This window comes from Nelusetta ayraudi, unplaced genomic scaffold (assembly GCF_046127955.1).
Source record: "Nelusetta ayraudi isolate G7.1 ecotype Tasmania unplaced genomic scaffold, CSIRO-AGI_Nayr_v1 ptg000002l, whole genome shotgun sequence".
Classification (NCBI taxonomy): Eukaryota; Metazoa; Chordata; class Actinopteri; order Tetraodontiformes; family Monacanthidae; genus Nelusetta; species Nelusetta ayraudi.
The window spans coordinates 1,335,001-1,355,000 of NW_027466052.1; the positions used below are offsets into that span (position 1 = coordinate 1,335,001).

The following is a 20,000-nucleotide window of genomic DNA, read 5'->3' on the forward strand; positions in this document are numbered from 1 at the left end:
GGTACTGCTGTGTCTCGGCTCAGCTCGTTCTGATTGGCTGATGCATCCTCCTGCATCACGTAACTTACAAACATGGCATGATGGGACGTTACCCTAGCGCTACATGCTATTTGGGGACCGCATGATGGGGAAGTAACGATGAAGTCGTTGTTGGACTTTTTCCTGCGTATGCGCTAGCTAGCTCGCGGGCTAGCTACTCCATTGGAATGAATGGGTGGCCATACTGGATCACTGCACAGACTCACTGCTAATGTAACTCAGGTATAGCAGCATCTGCAGCAACTGCAGGGCCTCCGCTCCACAACTCACACACACACAAAGCAAACTTTATCGTCACTATTATTTATGCTTTATGGTTTAAAGGGGGACAGACACAATAAAACAACAGTGCTGTGCAGGTATCGCAGTGCTTGCAGCTAATGCTAAATTGCAGCACTGGTCTACACGAGGAGGCTGTACAAAAGGTTGGGCATAAGAAGAAGGCAGTCAAAAGTGAGAGTCATCTCTGAGGTGAAGGTGCAGGGGAGAAAATGCTGGTCAGGTGACCTCTGACCTCTTCACTCATTCATGTCTAACAGATCTGTCTCTCTTTGTCGAAGTCGCTGTCCATCAGCGTGTGCGACCCATCATCCCCCTCTTCCAGCTCCTCCTCCTCCTCCCTCAAGGACCCACTAAAGGCGACGACGGTGGGACTTTGATCACCTTTCTACCAGTAAATCAGGTCAACTGTACCAGCGGGAAACAGTCCAAGGCTAAAACTGACTTACACACGTCTGTTTCATCATGTAATTAATCCTTTAAAGTCTCACAAGTTAAATGCTGAAAAAAGTGGCACAGAAAAGCAATTGCAAACTTTGGGCAGTATTCACTCTATTTTGATTCAAGAGTGCAAAGGCACTAAAGAGTTCAAAAACCCCTGAGATATCTCGAAAACGTGTAAAATCCCTTGAAGTCCCATGAAAAAAAATCTTGAAAACCCCTGGAAATTTTTGAAATCATCTGAAAACCCTCAAGAACCCTTAGAATTCCTTGAAGACCCTTAAAATCCCTTGAGGACACTTGAGATGCGTTGAAATGCCTCGAAAGTCCACGAAAACCCATGAAACCCCCCCAAAACCCTTGAAATCCCTGGAAAAATCATTGGAAACCCTTGAAAAAAAACTTTGAAATCCCTTGAGATCACTTGAAATCCCTCGGAAACCCATTGAAATTGATTGAAAACCCCCCAAATCCCTTGAAAACCCTTGAGAAGAGATTTCAGGGGCTAGAAACCCTCTCAACCGTCTCCAACCCCTGTACCACTGTCCACACCAGCATACCAAGAAAACAACAAGTATATGGCTAAAGCTGATGTCTGACCACCCAACTGCACAGGATCTGATTAATCTGCGTTTGAAGCAGAAAAAGGGTGAACCTACCAGAGCCGTTGTCTGCCAGGTAGAGATCTCGGGCGTGAAGGACCGAGTCCAGCATGGACTCAAACAGCAGGAAGTAACCCTGCAAAAAAAGAGGAGAGTTTTTACTGTGGGGGAAAGGGAAGGGTGCATCATCTAGCACCTGTGATAAGAACATCAATCAATCAACCAATCAATCAATCAATGAACTTCTATTTGTAAAGCGCTTAATCATATCCAAAGTCGTCTTCCAGCACTTTGCACAATCAAATACAGAAAAAAAACAATGGATTTCTCCGGGGCAGCGTGTCAAAAATAGGAGGAGGAAAAAGAGCTGTTAGCCAAAAAAATTAATTCAATTATTTCATTATATTTTATTATATTATTCACAGACACGCTGTGAATTCTGCCAGTCCAGTAGTGGTGGTGGAGGTGGTGGTGGTGGTGGTGTTCCCACGTGGCTGGGCAGCAACCAAAAGGTCAGCCCCTGCTTTGACCTTGCGTTGACCTTGTGTTGCGCTCCACTGGCCTGCACATTAACCATGGTATTATTCCATTAAGGTTGAAATGGAGTTTTGTCCACCGCATCTTGTTGGCTTTGACCTGAGTGGCAGATAACTGCTGACAAATGGCTCCCCCGCCCGCAGAACCCCCCCCCCCACACACACACACACACACACACACACACACACACACACACACACACACACACACACACACACACCTCTACCCTTCGTGCGTGCAGCAAATTGGCCAATGGGATTGAGCCCGATGCAGGCGGCTGGCGATGTTCACCGCCTCGGCTAGTTTTATGTGTGTGTGTGTATGTGTGTGCGTGCGTGTGTAACATTTGAGGCGGGCCCAAGCATATGGGGGAGGTTGGGTTGGGGGGAGGCATATTCCCATCTGGGGAGGAAGGGGGCGGAGCAAACAGTATGCTCAACATCTTACCGCTGAGCCACAACAATCTCTGAACGCTTCATACAACAAAACAACACAACGCCTCACCTGGCTCAGAGAAATGAAAAATACCAACAAAGCTCTTTTTTTGTTTTTAGAAAAGAAAGTTCATAATGTCCTCGAACCTTTCCAAGCATTCAACCAGGTAAACATCTTTCTACGTTTTGATCAAAACCTTAGCAAGGCAGCGACACGGCGACTGAGATTTTCAAAACTGATGGGAGTTTCAAACGTTTCATCCTGCCAATTCCATCCTGTCGTCAGAAAAGTGTTCTCGGCCCCTTCTGGGACAAAAATGAATCCTCAGCAGTAGAAGATGATGGAAATAGTTGGGGCACTAATGTGGCTAATGTCACTGCTTGCACCAATATAAGAGGCCTGGAGCCGATTTCTATAGGCTTGGAATGTGAAAGACATGAAGGTTTGTGTGTAATCGTCTTCCTTTTTTTGTCTTTCTTGTGAGTAGCTTCCCCCCTTTTTTTGGCATTGTTGGAGCCAAAATATTTATTTTCTTTCCTTATTTCTGATTTATTTGCACTGTGGCTTAATGTGTTAATTATGGACACAAAAGTAATTGTTTTATTTATTTAGTATTTTCTTAGTATTGGTTGCGCTAAGGACCACGCCCCCACATCACCATAGGCAGGTGACTGCAGCACCTGCACTATATTAGGGTGGTTAACGGGGCCGGCAGGTCTCTTGAGTTGAATGCAGCCAAACAGTTTTAGACCGCTTTTCAAGCACTCTTTGGATTTCTCATTTTTTGACGATTGTTGGATTACTTTGTCGATCTGTGAGTTTGCAAACAACCTGTGCCGCATTGTCCGCTGTCGCGGTAAGACCGTTTTTGTTTTTTGTTTTTGGATTACAAATAAACAATCTGAACAGTGGATCGCCGCATCCTCCAGAATTATTGTTTATCACAAGCACGCTTGGGCGCGTCGAACTGAAACTCAACAATTCACCAAGAGCAAAGCCCGACATTTCACAGGGAAATAGTCGCGCTTTTATTGTCTAAAACTGGCGCATGACGATCGTTCGAACGCTGTTGTGCAAACAAATGGAACGCACGCAGCGTCAATGAACATTAATCTGTCACGCCCACTCAATGAAGCGTCATTCATTGGGAATGTCGCACTCGCACATCCGAAGGATTGAAGTCTGTAAATGTAACGCCAAAGTTGAATATAAGCAATGGATGAAAACGTCACGTCTAACATTGATCCTGTTGTTCAGCGACAAGATGGTGATGCTGAAAAGCAAAATGTCGCAATGGAAAATGTGACGGGCCCTGTAAAGGAAAAAAGGGTTATCAAACTAACTGCCAAGGGTTGGGAGATGTTTTTATTCAACACCCAAAAAACAAGAAACTTGAAGTGCAAACAGGCAAAAAAAACAATGGAAATAATGAAAGAGCTCATGCAATCAAATGAAAATGCTAATAAAGTAAAAGGCCATTTGCATGAACTGAACAGACTTTGTGACGAAGCAAATGCATGTCAGAATTCACTTGAAGGTTTGCTACCTGACAATGAATATGCTAAACAAGTGCAGTGGCTTAAATATAAGATTGCTGAATTGAGTGCTTTTGGACAGGATGTGCAACTATGGTTGTGTGAAGTCAAACAGTCAAGTATTGGAGATGGACAGCAGATGACTTCATTCACTATGGTGGATAACGACAAGCAACCAGGTGATGTAAACTGTGATGACATTGGACCAGATGACAGCGTTTCTAATGCCCCAAAATCAAAGGCTACGTCATGGTCAGGTTCATCCGGAACATCATCGCATATTCGTATTCGTGCCAAAAGAGCAGCCATCATGGAGAGAGTTGCGGCCTTGGATAAAAAACACGAGCTTGAAGCGCAACAGGAGCTATTGAAGAGGAGACAGGAACAATTGGAGCTGGAAACTGAACTCGCCGCAGCAAATGCAAAAATCAGTGTGTTGGAGTCTATGCAAGCCAGAGACGGCTCCAAAAAATCTCTTCAATCTGATGGAATGAGCTCGTACTACAGAAAGGGCGCTGCTCAAAATCCACACGAGGAAGTTTTCACTGAAAAGGTACAACATCCACAAGTGGTGAGACCAAAAACTAGAGAAACCTCTGTCAAAGGTTATGACCTGCCGCACACCATGCAGAGGTTCAACTCTGCACCAAGGCAAGAGCATACCAGCGTTGACAAGTTAGCGGAAATAATGGAAAAGCAAAACAAAATTACAGAAGCTCTGGTAAAGCAGCACAATATGTCATCATTACCTTCACTTTCCATACCAGTTTTCAAAGGCGAACCATTGGACTATCTGTTTTTCATCAGAGCGTTTGAATATGGAATTGAGAAGAGAACGGACAACAGCAGGGACAGACTTCACTTTTTGGAGCAGTTTACAGCCGGCCAGCCACAGGAGCTTGTGCGCAGCTGCCAGTATATGCCAGCAGACAGAGGATATCTGGAGGCAAAAAGACTGCTGAAAAAACATTTTGGAGATGACTACACAATTGCCACAGCTTACTTGGATAAGGCAATCTGTTGGCCATCTATAAAAGTGGAGGATGCTGAATCTTTGAAGAGCTTCTCATTGTTTTTAAACAGCTGCCTCAACGCAATGAACACAGTGGATTATCTGGAGGAACTGGATCATCCAACGAATATGAAAGCCATCATTTCCAAGCTTCCTTATAAATTGAAAGAAAAATGGAGGTTCAAAGCTTGTGACCTGCAAGAGCAGAGTGGAAGAAGAGCCAGGTTTGCAGATTTGGTGAATTTTGTGGATAATCAAGCTAAAGTCTTATCCCACCCAGTATTCGGCAGCTTAAAAGACGTTGCACCAATTTTAAAAGGAAACTTCCAGGTACCACAGCTGCCAAAAGGCAGCATGGTGAGAAGGAGCAAGAGTGGTTTAGTTACCAGCGTGTCCCCATTGACAAGACCAGCAGGGGGCAGTGTTTCCCATGTCCAATCTATTAAAGATAATGGAAAGCCTTGTTTATTTTGCAGTGGCGCTCATACGCTTGATACCTGCTCTCAATTTAACAGGAAAGCTCACAATGAAAAACTGGATTTTTTGAAAAGGAAAGGAGTGTGCTTTGGATGTTTGGAGTCAGGGCACATGAGCAAAGGATGCTCACAAAGGCTGACATGTCAAGTTTGTTCTCTCAAGCACCCTACTGTTTTGCACATCACCAATAAAGGAGGAGCCAAAACTTATAAAGACCAAGAAAAGTCTGTCACAAGTGGTCTAGTTGAAGTTGACAAAGAAACTGGATCAAGTGATAACAACACTGGAGAAGTGGAACCGGTCTTAGCTATAGTGCCTGTAAAGGTAAGAAACAAGAAAAACAACAAAACAGTCACCACATATGCCTTTTTAGATCCAGGCAGCACTGATTGTTTTTGCAGCAAGGCACTTCTCCAGCAGCTTCAACTCACTGGAAGGACCACAGATATACTTTTACGAACAATGGTTCAAGTTCAAGTTGTCAAGACAGCATCTGTATGTGATCTAGAGATGTGCAGTGTCGACAGTAACGATTACTTTGATCTTCCGACTACATACATGCAAGATGAAATCCCTGTTAAGAAGGAAAATATTCCCACGCATGAGGATCTGAAGCAATGGCCATATCTAAAGGAGGTAAAACTCAATCCAATCAATTCTGATATCGGCTTGCTTATCGGCAGCAACGTTCCAATGGCACTGGAACCTTGGAAGGTAATTAACAGCAGGCAAAATGGACCTTATGCCATTAAGACAGCCTTAGGATGGACTGTAAATGGTCCCTTTCGAAAAACAAGTGTCTCCAAAAATGGTAAACGGGTTGTCATGGCTCACAGGATCTCTGTTGTCAAGCTGGAGAACTTGATACGACAGCAAATCAAGCAAGACTTCCCGGAGCGTGAGAAAGAAGAGCGTCTTGAAATGTCGCAGGAGGATAAATTGTTCATGGAAAGTGTTTCTGCATCCATCAAAATGGTAGATGGACATTACAGCATTGCTTTGCCATTAAAGAAAAAGGACACACAATTTCCAAACAATCGTTGTGTAGCTGAAACAGTGGACTCTGTCAATGAAGAACGCATCAAAAAACTGGAGGAACAAGTTTACCAGCTCATCAAGTTGACCCCTGCTGATAAAACAACCAGTAGCTCCTCTGCTGTCGTGACACAACAAATCTTCAAGAGGGACACGGATCACACGTCAGAGAGCGAGTGTGACAGTGGGAAGGAAAACCGGAGGCGGTCCAGGATCCCCAGACATCGCAACAGCCTTACGAAGAAGGGGCCTGCCAAGGAGATCAGAAGCAGGAAATCAGACAGTGATCCACAGTGTCGCATCGAGACGAGTTCAGAGGCCACAGTGAGAACCCGGAAAAAAGTAAACATTGCACGCGGCGCGAAAGCAGTCGAGCCAGTGAGAAAGTTCCTGCAAAGAGCCATTGGAGCCTCTGTTGACGTGACAAGTAAACCCAAAGATGAGGCAGAAACCTACAGGACTATCTTGGAAGAGCGTGACCAGGAGAGAGAGCGACGGTGGAAGGCAGAGCAGGCCGTTAGGAAGCTCACAGACGAACTCAAGTGCTGGCAGACCAAGGCCGGCGAAGAAAAAGATCTTCAGAGTTTGGCCCTTCACACCACTGACAGATTGAAAGAACTGTTGCTGAGGGAGCGGTCAGGGTGCTGTGAACTGAAAAATCGTGTTGAGGAGCTGGAGGCGAGGTGTCGATCCCTCACCCACCAGGTGGCGCAAGCCCGCACCAGCGAAGAGCAACACAAGGCTGCATTGCACAGGCTGGAGGAAAACATCACCCAGGGGGAGTCACTGAGGGCGCAACAGCAAGCCGAGGAGGAGAAGCGACAGCGGGAGCTGGGGAACAAAGCAGCAGTTCTGAGGAGAGAGCTGGACATCCAGAGAGCAGCGGTGCGCCAGCAGAAAGACAAACTTCAAAAGCTGCACGAGCTCTTGGTTTCCAGGGAACAGGAGCACAGGAAACAACTGGACTTGCGGCTGCAGCCTGATGGGTCAGATTTCCGCCAAGCAGTTGCCAAAGAAGTTGCATTCATGGAGCAGAAACACGGCCAAAGGGAGTCTGAGCTGCAGGAGAAACTGGCAGAGGGCAAGAAACAGTACGCTGCCCTGGAGGACGAGTTCCGCATGGCGCTCACCATTGAGGCTGCTCGCTTCTCTGAGGTCAAAGACGTTTGTGACCAGATGACCGAGGAGCTTGTGGGTCACAAGGCGGCATTCACTCAGTTCCAGGAGAAGGAGAAGAAATCTGCCTCTCTGGTGCAGCAGCTGACAGCAATGGTCAAAGAACAGAACAGCCGCATCTCTCAGTTGAACAAAGCCAAAAATGACGCTGTGACAGATCTGAAGAGCCGCTTCCGTTCCTTGGAAGAAGAATTGCAGCAGGACAGACGTGCGAGTCTGCAGCTGGAGCTGCTGAAGAAAGAGAAGGCACAACTGATGTCTCAGCTCACAGCCCACAAGTCTGTGATAGACGGCCTCAGGGCAGAGAGGAAGATCTGGGGCCAGGAACTCGCTCATCAAGGAGTGTCCTTGGCTCAGGATCGAGGACGTTTGGAAGCCAGGATAGAGGTGTTGGGTGCTGAGCTGGAGAGTCGGAAGAAGCAGAGTGAGAGGGACGGCAATGCCCTCAAAATTAAAGCCAAAATAGTCGATGACCAGACTGAATCCATCCGCAAACTTAAAGAGGCCTTGCAGGAGCGTGACGACCAGCTACGGAGGATGCGTGAAGAGGCAACGCAGGCCCAGAAGAGGTTCCAGCAGCAGCGGGAGGTGGCCCGCGCTCAGCAGGCAGAAGCCAGAGAGCAGTTGGAGCACTTGAGCCTCCACAAGGAGGAGCTCAAACAGCAGCTGGTGGACAAGGATGTCGAGTTGGAAGAGGCCAAAAGAGTTCACGGTGAGACAATCAAGAAGTGGCAGGAGAAGACAGACTTCTTGACTCAACTGGAGAGCCAGGTGAAGCGCATGAAGGAGAAGTTTGAAGCCAAGGAACTTGTGTTGCTGGAAGAAAGGAATAAAGCAACCGATGCACAAAGGGCTGCAGTAGCGAAGTTGCACAATACTGGACGACTGTTACAGCAAAAGGAGGTGGCGTCAAGTTCAGTACATGGCAGATGTAGTTCGAAGAAGATGGATAAAAGAATATCTGCCAGAACTGCAACAAAGACAAAAATGGACAAGGAAGACACGAAACTTCAAAAAAGGAGACATCGTTTTAATTGTGGACGAAATGGCACCAAGAGGATCATGGCTTATGGGCCAAGTGACTCAACCCGTGCCTGATTCCAAGGGAGCCGTAAGACAAGTACAAGTTCGGACCAAGACCAGCACTCTTTGCCGGCCTATCACCAAACTCGTGCTTCTTCTGGAGGCATCAGAAGGAGACTAACGCATATACATGCCAAACACACACTCACACCCGTCCCCGCACAAATTCACGCACACACACTTCCCTTTCCCACCACACACACCTACAAGCAGCACCTGAAGATTCACTCACACATATGCACACATCTTGGACTCATCAACTGTTGCAGATCTTCAAAAGAGACTGAAAAGTTTGCAATATTGTGAAAAAAAAAGGAGAAAAAAGAAAGAAAAAAAAAGACGATAATATTGTACAAGATGTGAAAGAACTTTGGCTCCTCTGTTTTGTTTTGATAATTGACATTTGTTTCCTGCATGCCAATTAGGGGCCGGAATGTTGGAGCCAAAATATTTATTTTCTTTCCTTATTTCTGATTTATTTGCACTGTGGCTTAATGTGTTAATTATGGACACAAAAGTAATTGTTTTATTTATTTAGTATTTTCTTAGTATTGGTTGCGCTAAGGACCACGCCCCCACATCACCATAGGCAGGTGACTGCAGCACCTGCACTATATTAGGGTGGTTAACGGGGCCGGCAGGTCTCTTGAGTTGAATGCAGCCAAACAGTTTTAGACCGCTTTTCAAGCACTCTTTGGATTTCTCATTTTTTGACGATTGTTGGATTACTTTGTCGATCTGTGAGTTTGCAAACAACCTGTGCCGCATTGTCCGCTGTCGCGGTAAGACCGTTTTTGTTTTTTGTTTTTGGATTACAAATAAACAATCTGAACAGTGGATCGCCGCATCCTCCAGAATTATTGTTTATCACAAGCACGCTTGGGCGCGTCGAACTGAAACTCAACAATTCACCAAGAGCAAAGCCCGACATTTCACAGGGAAATAGTCGCGCTTTTAGGCATGGAAATGAAAAATATGCTGCGTGTTGATTTGGATCAGCAGTTGGTTGAGTTTTAGTTCCATATAATATAGAGATATGCTTTGAAAACGGCACTTATCAATAGGGGTGTAAATCTTTGGCTCACAACTCGACAGTATATTATTAAAAGTAGTATAACTTTGTATATAAGTTTGGAAGCTACTGATCAGCTGATTCCAATGATGTAAACACACAAAGCTAAACAAGATAGGGCGTTCAACATCTAATTGTGCTGTTCAGGTTGCGCAAGAAATAGTGTTGTTTTATAAATAAAATTGCACCAATATAAAGCCTGGGGCTAGCTGCCCATTTTTTCACAGAAGGTAACACAAATAAAACTCTCCACAAATACAAAATAGTGTTTGGGATGAATTTTCAAGATGGAAACATCTCTATTCTCAGTGACGACAAAAATAAGTTCAAGATGTACTGCACAATAAAACTTATTTTCATAAATAAAATTGCCTCAATGAGCTTAGACTAGCTGAGGCTACTTGAGGCTAGCTGAGGCTAGCGGGTGGGGGCTCATGTTGCTTGATTGACGTTTATGAACTGACACAGAGTCGTAGAGGATGAGAGGGGGATGAGATGGGGGAAGAAGAAGAGCAGGAGGAAGAGGAAGAGGAGGAGGAGATGGAGGAAGAGGAGGCGGAGGACATGTAGGAGGAGGAGGAGGAGGAGGAGGAAGAGGACCAGGAGCAGGTGAAAGAAGAGGAGACGGACGAGGAGGAAGAGGAGGAGGAGATGGCGGAAGAAGAGCAGGAGCAGGAAGAGGAGGCGGAGGAAGAGGAGATGGAGCAGGAGGATGAGGAGGAAGAGGAGGAGATGGAGCAGGAGGATGAGGAGGAAGAGGAGCAGGAGGAGGAGGAGGAAGAGGAACAGGAGCAGGAGGAGGAGGAAGAGCAGGAGCTAGAGGAGAAGCAGAAGGAGATGGAGGGGGAGGAAGAGGAGCAAGAGGAGGAGGAGCACAGGGTTGATGGTCCTGCTGAACAGTAATTCAGGGAGATAAGAAGCTCATTATTCAAATAAAGCTGAGCCTTCACAGCAGCAGCAGCAGCAGGAGGAGGAGGAGGAGGACGCGCAGGAGAGGAGGTGCAGGGCAACCAGCCAGCCAGCAGGGGGCCCTGATTGATCACTGCGGCGTCCCTGGTCCTGAAGCTGAGGACGTCCCGCCCGCGTACTGCTTATCACTGGCTCTGGGGGGTGGAGCCTCCAGGCTCCTCCAGCCAATGAGTCGCATTAAAAAAAAATAAAAAAATAAAACTCACTCAGGAGAGGTGGTGCGGGGAACTTGGGGAGGGGGGGAGGGGGGCTGGGGGGGTCGTAATGTAGATCCCAATTTCACGGGACGCTGCCTCCTCTTCACTTGAAGGGGGGAAACGGAGGAGATGAGAAGGAGAGGAAAAAAGGCGCGGTAAAAAAAGAAAAACACAGAGTCACGTCTCGCTGCTGTTTATGTAACTAACATCTGCACACAGAGTCACGAGGGGAAAGAAATGGGAGCATTTTTTTAGCCATACGGATATTTTTAATCTCAATTTCAACAGTACTGAGAGATTCAAATTTAATACCACCAAACGATTAAATAGGAAGAACAAAGACCTTCCAAGAGCTACTGAAAAGTGTCACTCCCTCCCGCTTCCCTACCTTATGGCTAGCGTTAGCCATTTTGGCTAAGTAAAATTAATAATATCGATACATTAAAAATGATACAACTCTACCTAAATAAAAAGTATTTCAATTTGATCACGTGACTGTAGTTGCAGGTGACGAGGAGGTTAAAAGTTTCCACGAATCCATCAGAGAGGAAAGTTTTCATTCCTCCACTCCATGACTCATTTACCAGTTTTTACCCCCCCCAAAAAATATAAATCAATAAATCAATAAAATCATTAACCGCTGCGGACGTCTGCATCGATCTTAAGGACAAAAAAAAAAAAAAAAATGGAGGCATCGCTCACACACTGTAGACGATATTAATTTTGAAGGCACTTTATCACGGGAAGATCTTTGACGTATCTGCCGTCACGCTGCTGACATGTTGCTTCATCAAGACCTGCGTCATCAACGCCAAACTTTGACGGACTCCGCTGCTCATTATTAATATTATTGATTATTATCCCGATATAAAGTAAAGGATGTACAGGAAGAAGAGGAAAAAGAAATATGGCACTTCCTCCTTCCCTTCCATTTGCACAACTTCCTGCTGAAGGTGACGCAGCTCTGGAGGACGCTTCTGGTACAAAAAAAGACGGCAGGTGTGGAAGCCGACCTGTGGTGACCCACCTCATTGGAGAAAAAAATGATTATATTATGGGATATGTAGAAAAGGTGCCTTAATGTCAATTGAAAATAAACAAAGGCAGAGTTACGACAAAATCTGTGTCTTTGAAGCCCCATGGTATTTTTAGCTCTTTATTGAAATGACTCTTAAAGCACTGGAAAAATGGATGAAACACAGCTATTTTATGACTTACTGACTATTAATATCATTTCTTCAAGTTTGGTGGGACACATTAAAAAGCCTAACGGGCCGCATATGGGCCCCGGGCCGTAGTTTGCCCAAGCCTGTTCTATGGAGTCACCCATTCACATTTTTTCACTCCCGGGCCCGAAACACCTGAATTTAGATCAGATACTTTTTCTCTGTGACATTGTCATCTCAACTACTGCACAGTTGATTTTATATGAGGCTGTATGGCAAATGTGTGGTGTACGCATGTATGTAGTTATTGACGTTCAGGTCCTCAGCCAATGGAAGATGAGGTCTGAGATTCTCAACCCTCCTGCTGTATTCAACATACAAGAACGTCTCCCTCGATTACACTGGATCATCATCACCGCCCGAAACACAGCGGATGCTGTGTGTGTGTGTATGTGTGTGTGTGTGTGTATGTGTGTGTGTGTGTGTGTGTGTGCTCACCCGTGTCAACGAACCCCCTGCGACACTCAACTACGATAGGACGGTGCTGAATTAGCATAAACACATCACACACACACGCAGCTGTGTAATAGATTTTCAGTATGTTGTCGCCCGGTGATTGTGTATATTGGAGCCGCTTGTCAGTGTCTTCACAGTCTCATTTACATTAATAGGAAATTTGAATCGGAAGTGGGGGAGTGGTGAGGAGGTTCCGGAGCAAAAAAACAAAACAAAAAACAGTATAGCTAGAAGAGAAAAAAAAAGGGGGGAAAAAAGAAATTTCAGGAAAGAAAATGAGGGTTCTTTTGTGGTTCTAAAAAAGATTTGTGATTTTAAGGGCTTTCAAACTCCAAAACAATTTAAAAAAAAAAAGATTCAAGCTTCTTCTTGATGTTTTGATGAATCTTTTTGTATTTTCAGATCACGTGACTGTGTTTTGTGTGTCTATACTGCCGTTGCTGGTCAGGATGTGCAATTGCAGCTCACTGAAACCATTTCAGCAATGACAACGTTCCAACAGAGAGGGCGCCAAAGTGCAAACTTCATTTATTTCGATTGAAAGTAAAATAACGAAAGAAAATTTTAAGTTGTTGTTGTTGTTGTTGTTGTTGTTGTTGTCGTCTTGTCAGAAGAGGCACAACTTCCTGAAGGTCTGGCGTCACTACGGTGTAGCGCGAATAAATCCTCATTAGAGGGGAGAGGCACCTGTGACAGTGTGTGTGTGTGTGTGTGTGTGTGTGTGGTTGACTGACAGTCAGACTGAAGGACGGGATGACTGATGACCACCAACCTCTCTGTCAGCCGACTGTTAACGAGGATGTTCATTCAAATTCACACAACAATCCTCATCCGGACTTCATGACTGTGTGTTTCCCACTGATAACTACTGTCACTGTAATAATGCATAGTAATATATAGTAATATGTACCAATATAGTGTAGATGTATCTCTCTCTCTCTCTCTCTCTCTATCTATATATATCTATATATATATATATATATAGATATATATATATATGTATATATATAATATATATAGATACCACCTGTTCTTTTTAAAAGGCTTATTTTTTAAGACACAGCTTACTTCTTCTTCTTTTTTAAAAAAAAATACATTTACAGGTTTAGATTAAACCTATTAGATGAATACAAAATATTTAAAAAGTGAGAATAGCGCTTTTTGGGAGAGGGGTGAGGGCGGTGAGGGGGTGTCTGGATCATAGTTTAGAGTACTGACAGTAAATGGAATATTATTTCTTTTATTTCTTTGTTTCAACAAACAACTTAAAAAAAAAAACATCCTGTGCCGTTGTTTTTTTCTTAAATAATGTATTTGTTTGTCTTTTTTCAGATTGTTGTTGTCGGCCTGAAGCACCTTTGAGCACCTGGCTAGCAGGCATAGCGCCCCCTTGTGATTGATCTTGGCAGTGATAATCTTCATTTTTAGCCTTAAGGGTTAAAAAATAAAAGAAAGAAAACAGCACCAAATCCTCCACCAATAGAAGAGCAGCACAGCTCTGTTGTTTGTTTGTTTGTCCGTGTGTGAGTGTGTTTGTCGCTGCGGTGCTGCACTGTAGAGGAAGAGTCCCGATCAATGAGGTGATTGATGAAGTGACGGCGGCGCCGCTGAAGGCCACACTCTCAAAACAACAGACACACTCTCATCAACTCCTTACTCACACACACACACACACACACACACACAGACACAGACACACACACACACACACACACACACACACACACACACACACACACACACACACACAGCGCCTTGCCCACCTCCGTCTATTAGCCCTCCAACCAACCAGCATCCATCAGCTCCGCCCCCCAAAAAACTCACTGACAGCTGGACTTCCCCCCCCACCAACTCCTACTCTTCCTCCTCCTCCAACTCTTCCTCAACCTCTTCTTCCTCCTCAGACCTCAGCAGCCAGCCCTTGCAGGATCTTTTGAAAAATTTCTTTCTAATTCTAATAATTAGAAAAAGTTCACATTTATTACAACACTAATGCGAGGGTTCGGGTGTTCTAATAACTTTTCCCTCAGTTACAACATGCACTTCCTTTCAAGAGCTCCGTTTTCAGAAGACCTTGGAAAGTCTCCTCTTCATATTTAATTGTTTGGCTATGTTCACTTTAATCTCTCAGTACAATTAGAATTGAGATTAAATATCAATCCATCTTCAATACCCGCTTCTTCCTGCACTCAGGGCCATGAGGGTCTGCTGGAGCCTCTCCCAGCTGTCACAGGGTGAAGGCAGGGTGACACCCTGGCCTAGTGGCCGGTTCATCGCGGGGCCACATGGAGACCATTCACTCTCACACAGACACACACCTACGGTCGACTTAGACAGTAGGTGACACAGGCACAGGGAGAACAAGGCCCAAAGCTCGGAACTGAACCCGCGCCGCCGTGTCGCCAGATGAAATACCCATCTATTAAAAACTCTACAAAAATAAGCAGGCTTTCACACGGTGCCCTCATGTTTCATATGACTGTATATCAGTTTAACACTACTGGCTGTGTAAGGAGGGGGGGGGGGCTGTGAGCGGGGACAGCTCCTCTCTGCTAACTGTCGCCATTTCTTTCCCATTCTCCAGTGGCGCAGCAGAGGGCAGCGTCTCCGGCTCTCCGGCCGCTCGGAGGAACGATGATGGGAAGTGACGGCGGCACTCGCAGATTTATTAGCGCCGGATGAGCCGCTGTCATCGGAGATTACAGCCCCCATCCTTCACTGTGGCAGCCAGGGGGCGCCGGATTTCAATTTCCCTTCATGGCAGAGAGGAGGAGGTGGCGGTCAGGAGGAGGAGCAGGAGAAGGTAGATGAGGAGGAGAAGGAAGAGGAGGAGGAGGAGGAGAAAGAGAAGGAGGAAAGGGAGGAGGATGGGGGCAGGAGGAGGAGAGGAGGAGTAGGTGACAGAGGAGAAAGAGGAGGAGGAGGAGGACGAGGAGGAGCAGATACATGATGCTCATGAATCACAGATCTTCAGCCTTCAGTGTTTCAGCCGTCTCGTCCTGTATCGTGCAGGAGGATCTCTGATAAATGGCCATCGTGGCGGCAGAGGGAGGAGGGAGACGAGTGGCTCCTCCCACTCCACCCCTCCCCTACCTCCTCACCCCCCTCCTCCTCCAGAGGTGGAGTCTGCTCCAGGTTTCTTCCGACAGGGGAGTTTTACCAGGTGCTTCAAGACACTTTTGGATGTGTTTTAGCACTTTATACAATTAAATGCTGATTGGTCGATTGGTTGATTGATTGAATGATTGATTGATGGTGAAGCGCTGCGTGCAATAAGTTTGCAGAAACAGTTTGGATGGCCTAAAAAAAGAGGACTGCTCAGCTTTTTGACCCGTTTGCTGTTTGTTTCGGTTTGGTTTTCTTCTTATTATTAGGCTTCTTAATTGGTTCAGAATAAAAAAACAAAAAACAAAAAGGATGATTTCAGTTCTTAATGGATTTGATGGGTTTTTGACATTTTCGCTGAACATTATGACAATGTTGTCTGCTCCTACTGTCTGAAGTGGTCATTCATGTTTTTTTGGGGGGCCGGCATGTTACAGCCAAATTTAAAAAATATTTTTCTCTGATAAAAACGATACCCTCTTTCGCCCCTTTAATAGTTTATTATCTTCATATGTAGTTAATTAAGGATGTCGTCCGAGAATATTTTCAGTTTACTTCTGGAATAAATAGATTTTCTAAAGAAATCCCACGTGGCAATTCTCTTCTTCTTTTTTGGATCACTGTATTTTAAAGCCCCTTTATTTTAACATTTGTGCTTTCCAATCAACTCTAGTGCTGGAGTTGCACAGATTGTCCGATTGATTAAAACATTGTGTTGTTGCAGCAGCGCTAAAAGGCAGAGAAGCAGCACTGACCATCCACTCGGAGATGATGATGTCCACCTTCTCCACGGGCAGCTGGACGTCCTCCACGCGGCCCTTGATCAGAGTGATCTTGTCCTCCAGCTGGTTGGCCCTGCAGGAGGCAGGGAGGAAGAATTAAAAAATAACATTAATGGCGATAATTTCACATTAAATGAGCAACAAAAAAAAATCAAAATAAAAAAAAGTGATGTTGGAGTTCAGCTGTGGATTTAAAGACATACAATACATATTCTAGTGCTTCATTTACAAGTTAGCCAGTTTAGTTTAGCCAAGTTTAGTTTCGCAGAATATTCGTGTAGTAAGTGTCTGTGTTCATCTCTGGAGTAATGGTGGAAAATAAAATAAAACATTTCTGGGATGAAGAACGAGGTGTTTTGTCATTTTAATTATAATGCAATTGTAAATGCTGTAACTGCTGTATGCGTGTGGAAATGTAATAGTTCACATTTTTGTTACAATTTATTATTTACAAATTTAAATCCTTGCGTAATGGAAGTGAATCAAAGAGAACAAACATTGACCGATAGATTAATCAATTACATATAAAGAACCGAGCTGCAGCTCCAGTTTGGAGCTTTGCTTCCTGCGGTGGACAGCAGGCTAGCAGGAACTGTTGACTTGTGCTAGCCTAGCCACTAGCCTAGTGACCAGCCTGGCCTCCAGCCTAGCCACTAGCCTAGTGACCAGCCTGGACTCCAGCCTAGCCACTAGCCTTGCCACTAGCCTAGTGACCAGCCTGGCCACCAGCCTAGCCACTAGCCTAGCCACTAGCCTAGCCACTAGCCTTGTGACCAGCCTGGCCTCCAGCCTAGCCACTAGCCTAGCCACTAGCCTAGTGACCAGCCTGGACTCCAGCCTAGCCACTAGCCTCGCCGCCAGCGAGCTAAACTAAGATTGGATGAAACGTGTCTAAACGCTCTCCACTGATAAATAAATAGCAACACTGGCTCACCTGGAAAAGAGGTACAAACATTCTGAGCTTCCACTTAAATTGATTAATTGATTAAATTGATTAAAAACATTTTTCCTTCATTTTGCTCATTCTGAAGATCAGTTCTGCTTATTGTTGACGCATGTGTCACCAAGATATTTGGTTTTTTGTATGTATTCGATGCATTTTTTGGTTGTCGGTTTCCTGCTCGAGTCCGTGCGTGTTGATGGTGTGAAACTCGAGGTCGGGACGATGCAATCGCCGCCCCCCCCCCACCATCTCCCCCACCTGGTATAAATCCGTGTGAATATTCCATTATCATGACAGCTAATGTTGAAGCCACGACGGAACAATTACTCACGGCAGCGGCAGCGCCAGAGGATCCTTATCTGGCTCCGTCTCTCCAACCTCTGCTGCCGCCGCTGACGCCGCCACTATCACCTCTGAGCAGGATCCAACAACACCCCCGCCACCAGCCCTCCCCCCACCCCCCGCCCCCATCCCCACCACCACCACCACCACCACTCACAAGAGGGAAACGCTGTAATCTCATTATTGGGGTAATTTAGAGGACAATGTCAGGACTCAGGGGAGAGAGAGTCGCTATCTGTTCAGCTTTTGTGCTGCGTGTGTGTGTGTGTGTGTGTGTGTGTGTGTGTGTGTGTGTGTGTGTGTGTGAAAGAATGATAAAAGTGAGAAATCATTTGGTACAAACAAAAAAAATTTTTTTTAATCTTTTTTGTTATTTAGAAATCATTTTCAAAAAACAGAACTAAATGAATTAAAGTTGTAAAAAAAAAATAAAACATGAAAAAAAAACTTTAGTATTCTTGATTTTAAAGAACATTGCCATTGTTGATTTGCTGCCGTTCTTTATTTCGCTGGCCATTAAAAGTTACACCGCACCTCATCTCATCTCCCTGAAAACAGAAAAGTCTACTTCCACTCGGTTCCAATTGAGAGTGTCCGATTGGATAATCCATCAATTCTCAACCATTAAAAAAAAACGAAGAGGAGGGAGAAAAAAAAGGTATTTAGAGGTTTCTCCATTAGGGAAGCGAGTGTGAAGGAGGGAAGTCACAGCCGGCGTTTCCATTTCAACTCTGGCGACAGGAGATGGATGCAGCTGCCCAGTCAGCTTTAAAAGACGCTTTAATTGCAATTCCTGATATTAACGTTGAGTCACACACACAGCACCCACAACAGCCCCAAGGAGCAGCAGCAGCAGAATGAGGAGGGGATGATCATCTCCCCAGGAGCAGTGCTGCGTTCCTTCCAGAGGGCGACAGTACGCAGCCCCACCCAGTGTTTTTTTTATTACTGCTGATCGGCCGGGGTCATCGACGTATGAGTCAGCCAATTAAAGCAACTGAATCTAGCCTAGCCTAAGTCTGCACCAATGACGGAAAAGGCTAGGCTAGGCTAGGCTAGACTAGGCTGAGCTAGGCTAGAGCGTGTGGTATTGGCATTGATGGACAAGATTCACGTGAAAGACATTTAGGTCAAACCATCAGAGAAGAACTTCTCATCAGACAGTTGGACGCAAATCGACCTGACGTTAAAGAATAAGATCTAAGTCAAGAAAGAGAAGTTGAAGTATCGGCGAGGCTTCTTCTGTCGCTGGTATCAGAAAAGATTGTTCTGGAAAAAGTGAAGAAAGACCCGCGTTGACCGAGTGTCGCAGCCAAGACTGCACCAACTGAGAGCAAGACATTGTCAAGACTAGAGAGTATCAAGATCGAGACAAGACCAAGACATCGGAGGCTTCAGTCCAAGACAAGAACAAGACTCCAAATATCAAAGAAAAGTATCTTCTAAATAAACGGATCAGCAACGTTTCTTTTCATCAAGGTGTCTTTTCATAATTTTCTATAACATTTTGCTACTTGGCAAAAAACTTTGTTTTCTAAAATTGAAAAAAAAAAAAAAAAAAAAAAAAAGACCTATGAATAATTTAACTGCAAATTGTGATGCCAGGCCTGAACAGAATACGTAAAAAAAAAACAACTGTCATGTCTGAGTCCGACACTAAAAATCCACCTTTCAATCTCATGGTGGTCAAAGTTCTGCACGGCTCTAGTCCAGGGGTGGGGTTAACCTTTTGACTGGTGGGGCCACAATGGGTTCTAAAATGTGACAGAGGGGCGGCAGCGGGAGCAGATGGACGGAGTGTTTTAGTGACCCACCTCAGGAGAAAGAAATGTATCATGGAAAGGTGCAAGAAGATGTGTCTTTGAAGCCCTGCGGTATTTAGCTCTTGATTGAAACTGCTCTTAAAACACTGAAAAAAATGGATAGATACTTAGTATTAAATATAATTTCTTCAAATTCGGTGGGCCGGATTAAGAAGTTTAACGGTCGCCATGTGGCCCCCAGGCCGTAGTTTGCCCATGTCTGCTCGAGAAGGATGAGGTGGTGAAACTAAAGCTTTCTTTCCAGTCGTTATCGTGTCATCGCAGTGTCAGCCGAGTCTCAAACCGAGTCTAGATCAAAAATCCCAAGTTCGGCCAGTCTGAGACCGAGACGAGACCCAGTATAAAATGCCTCCGAGTCCGAGACGAGACCGAGATCCTTCAGAAGACCGAGCTGGAGTACTACAACACTGTCTTGACCAGCCACCACTGCTGAC

General features: G+C 45.1%; 2 protein-coding genes across 4 annotated transcripts in view; one reads left to right on the forward strand and one right to left on the reverse strand.

The window, feature by feature from the left end:
* prmt3 (protein arginine methyltransferase 3) overlaps positions 1-20,000 on the reverse strand; it is a 55,385-nt gene that overhangs the window by 27,226 nt on the left and 8,159 nt on the right. For all 3 annotated transcript variants that reach the window (XM_076033992.1, XM_076034077.1, XM_076034158.1), the window contains exons 10-11: positions 16,432-16,531; positions 1,419-1,497 (exon numbers count right to left, since the gene is read on the reverse strand). In XM_076033992.1, the coding sequence (XP_075890107.1) occupies positions 1,419-1,497; positions 16,432-16,531 (179 nt within the window). The remainder of the gene's footprint in view (positions 1-1,418; positions 1,498-16,431; positions 16,532-20,000) is intronic.
* Positions 5,596-9,484, forward strand: LOC142893279 (leucine-rich repeat and coiled-coil domain-containing protein 1-like). Its single transcript, XM_076033744.1, has one exon. The coding sequence runs from the start codon at positions 5,820-5,822 to the stop codon at positions 8,664-8,666; it is 2,847 nt and encodes a 948-aa protein (XP_075889859.1). The 5' UTR covers positions 5,596-5,819; the 3' UTR covers positions 8,667-9,484.

Coding starts and splice junctions, on each gene's coding strand:
- LOC142893279 (XM_076033744.1), top strand. CDS start 5,820: ATGGTTCAAGTTCAAGTTGTCAAGACAGCATCTGTATGTGATCTAGAG.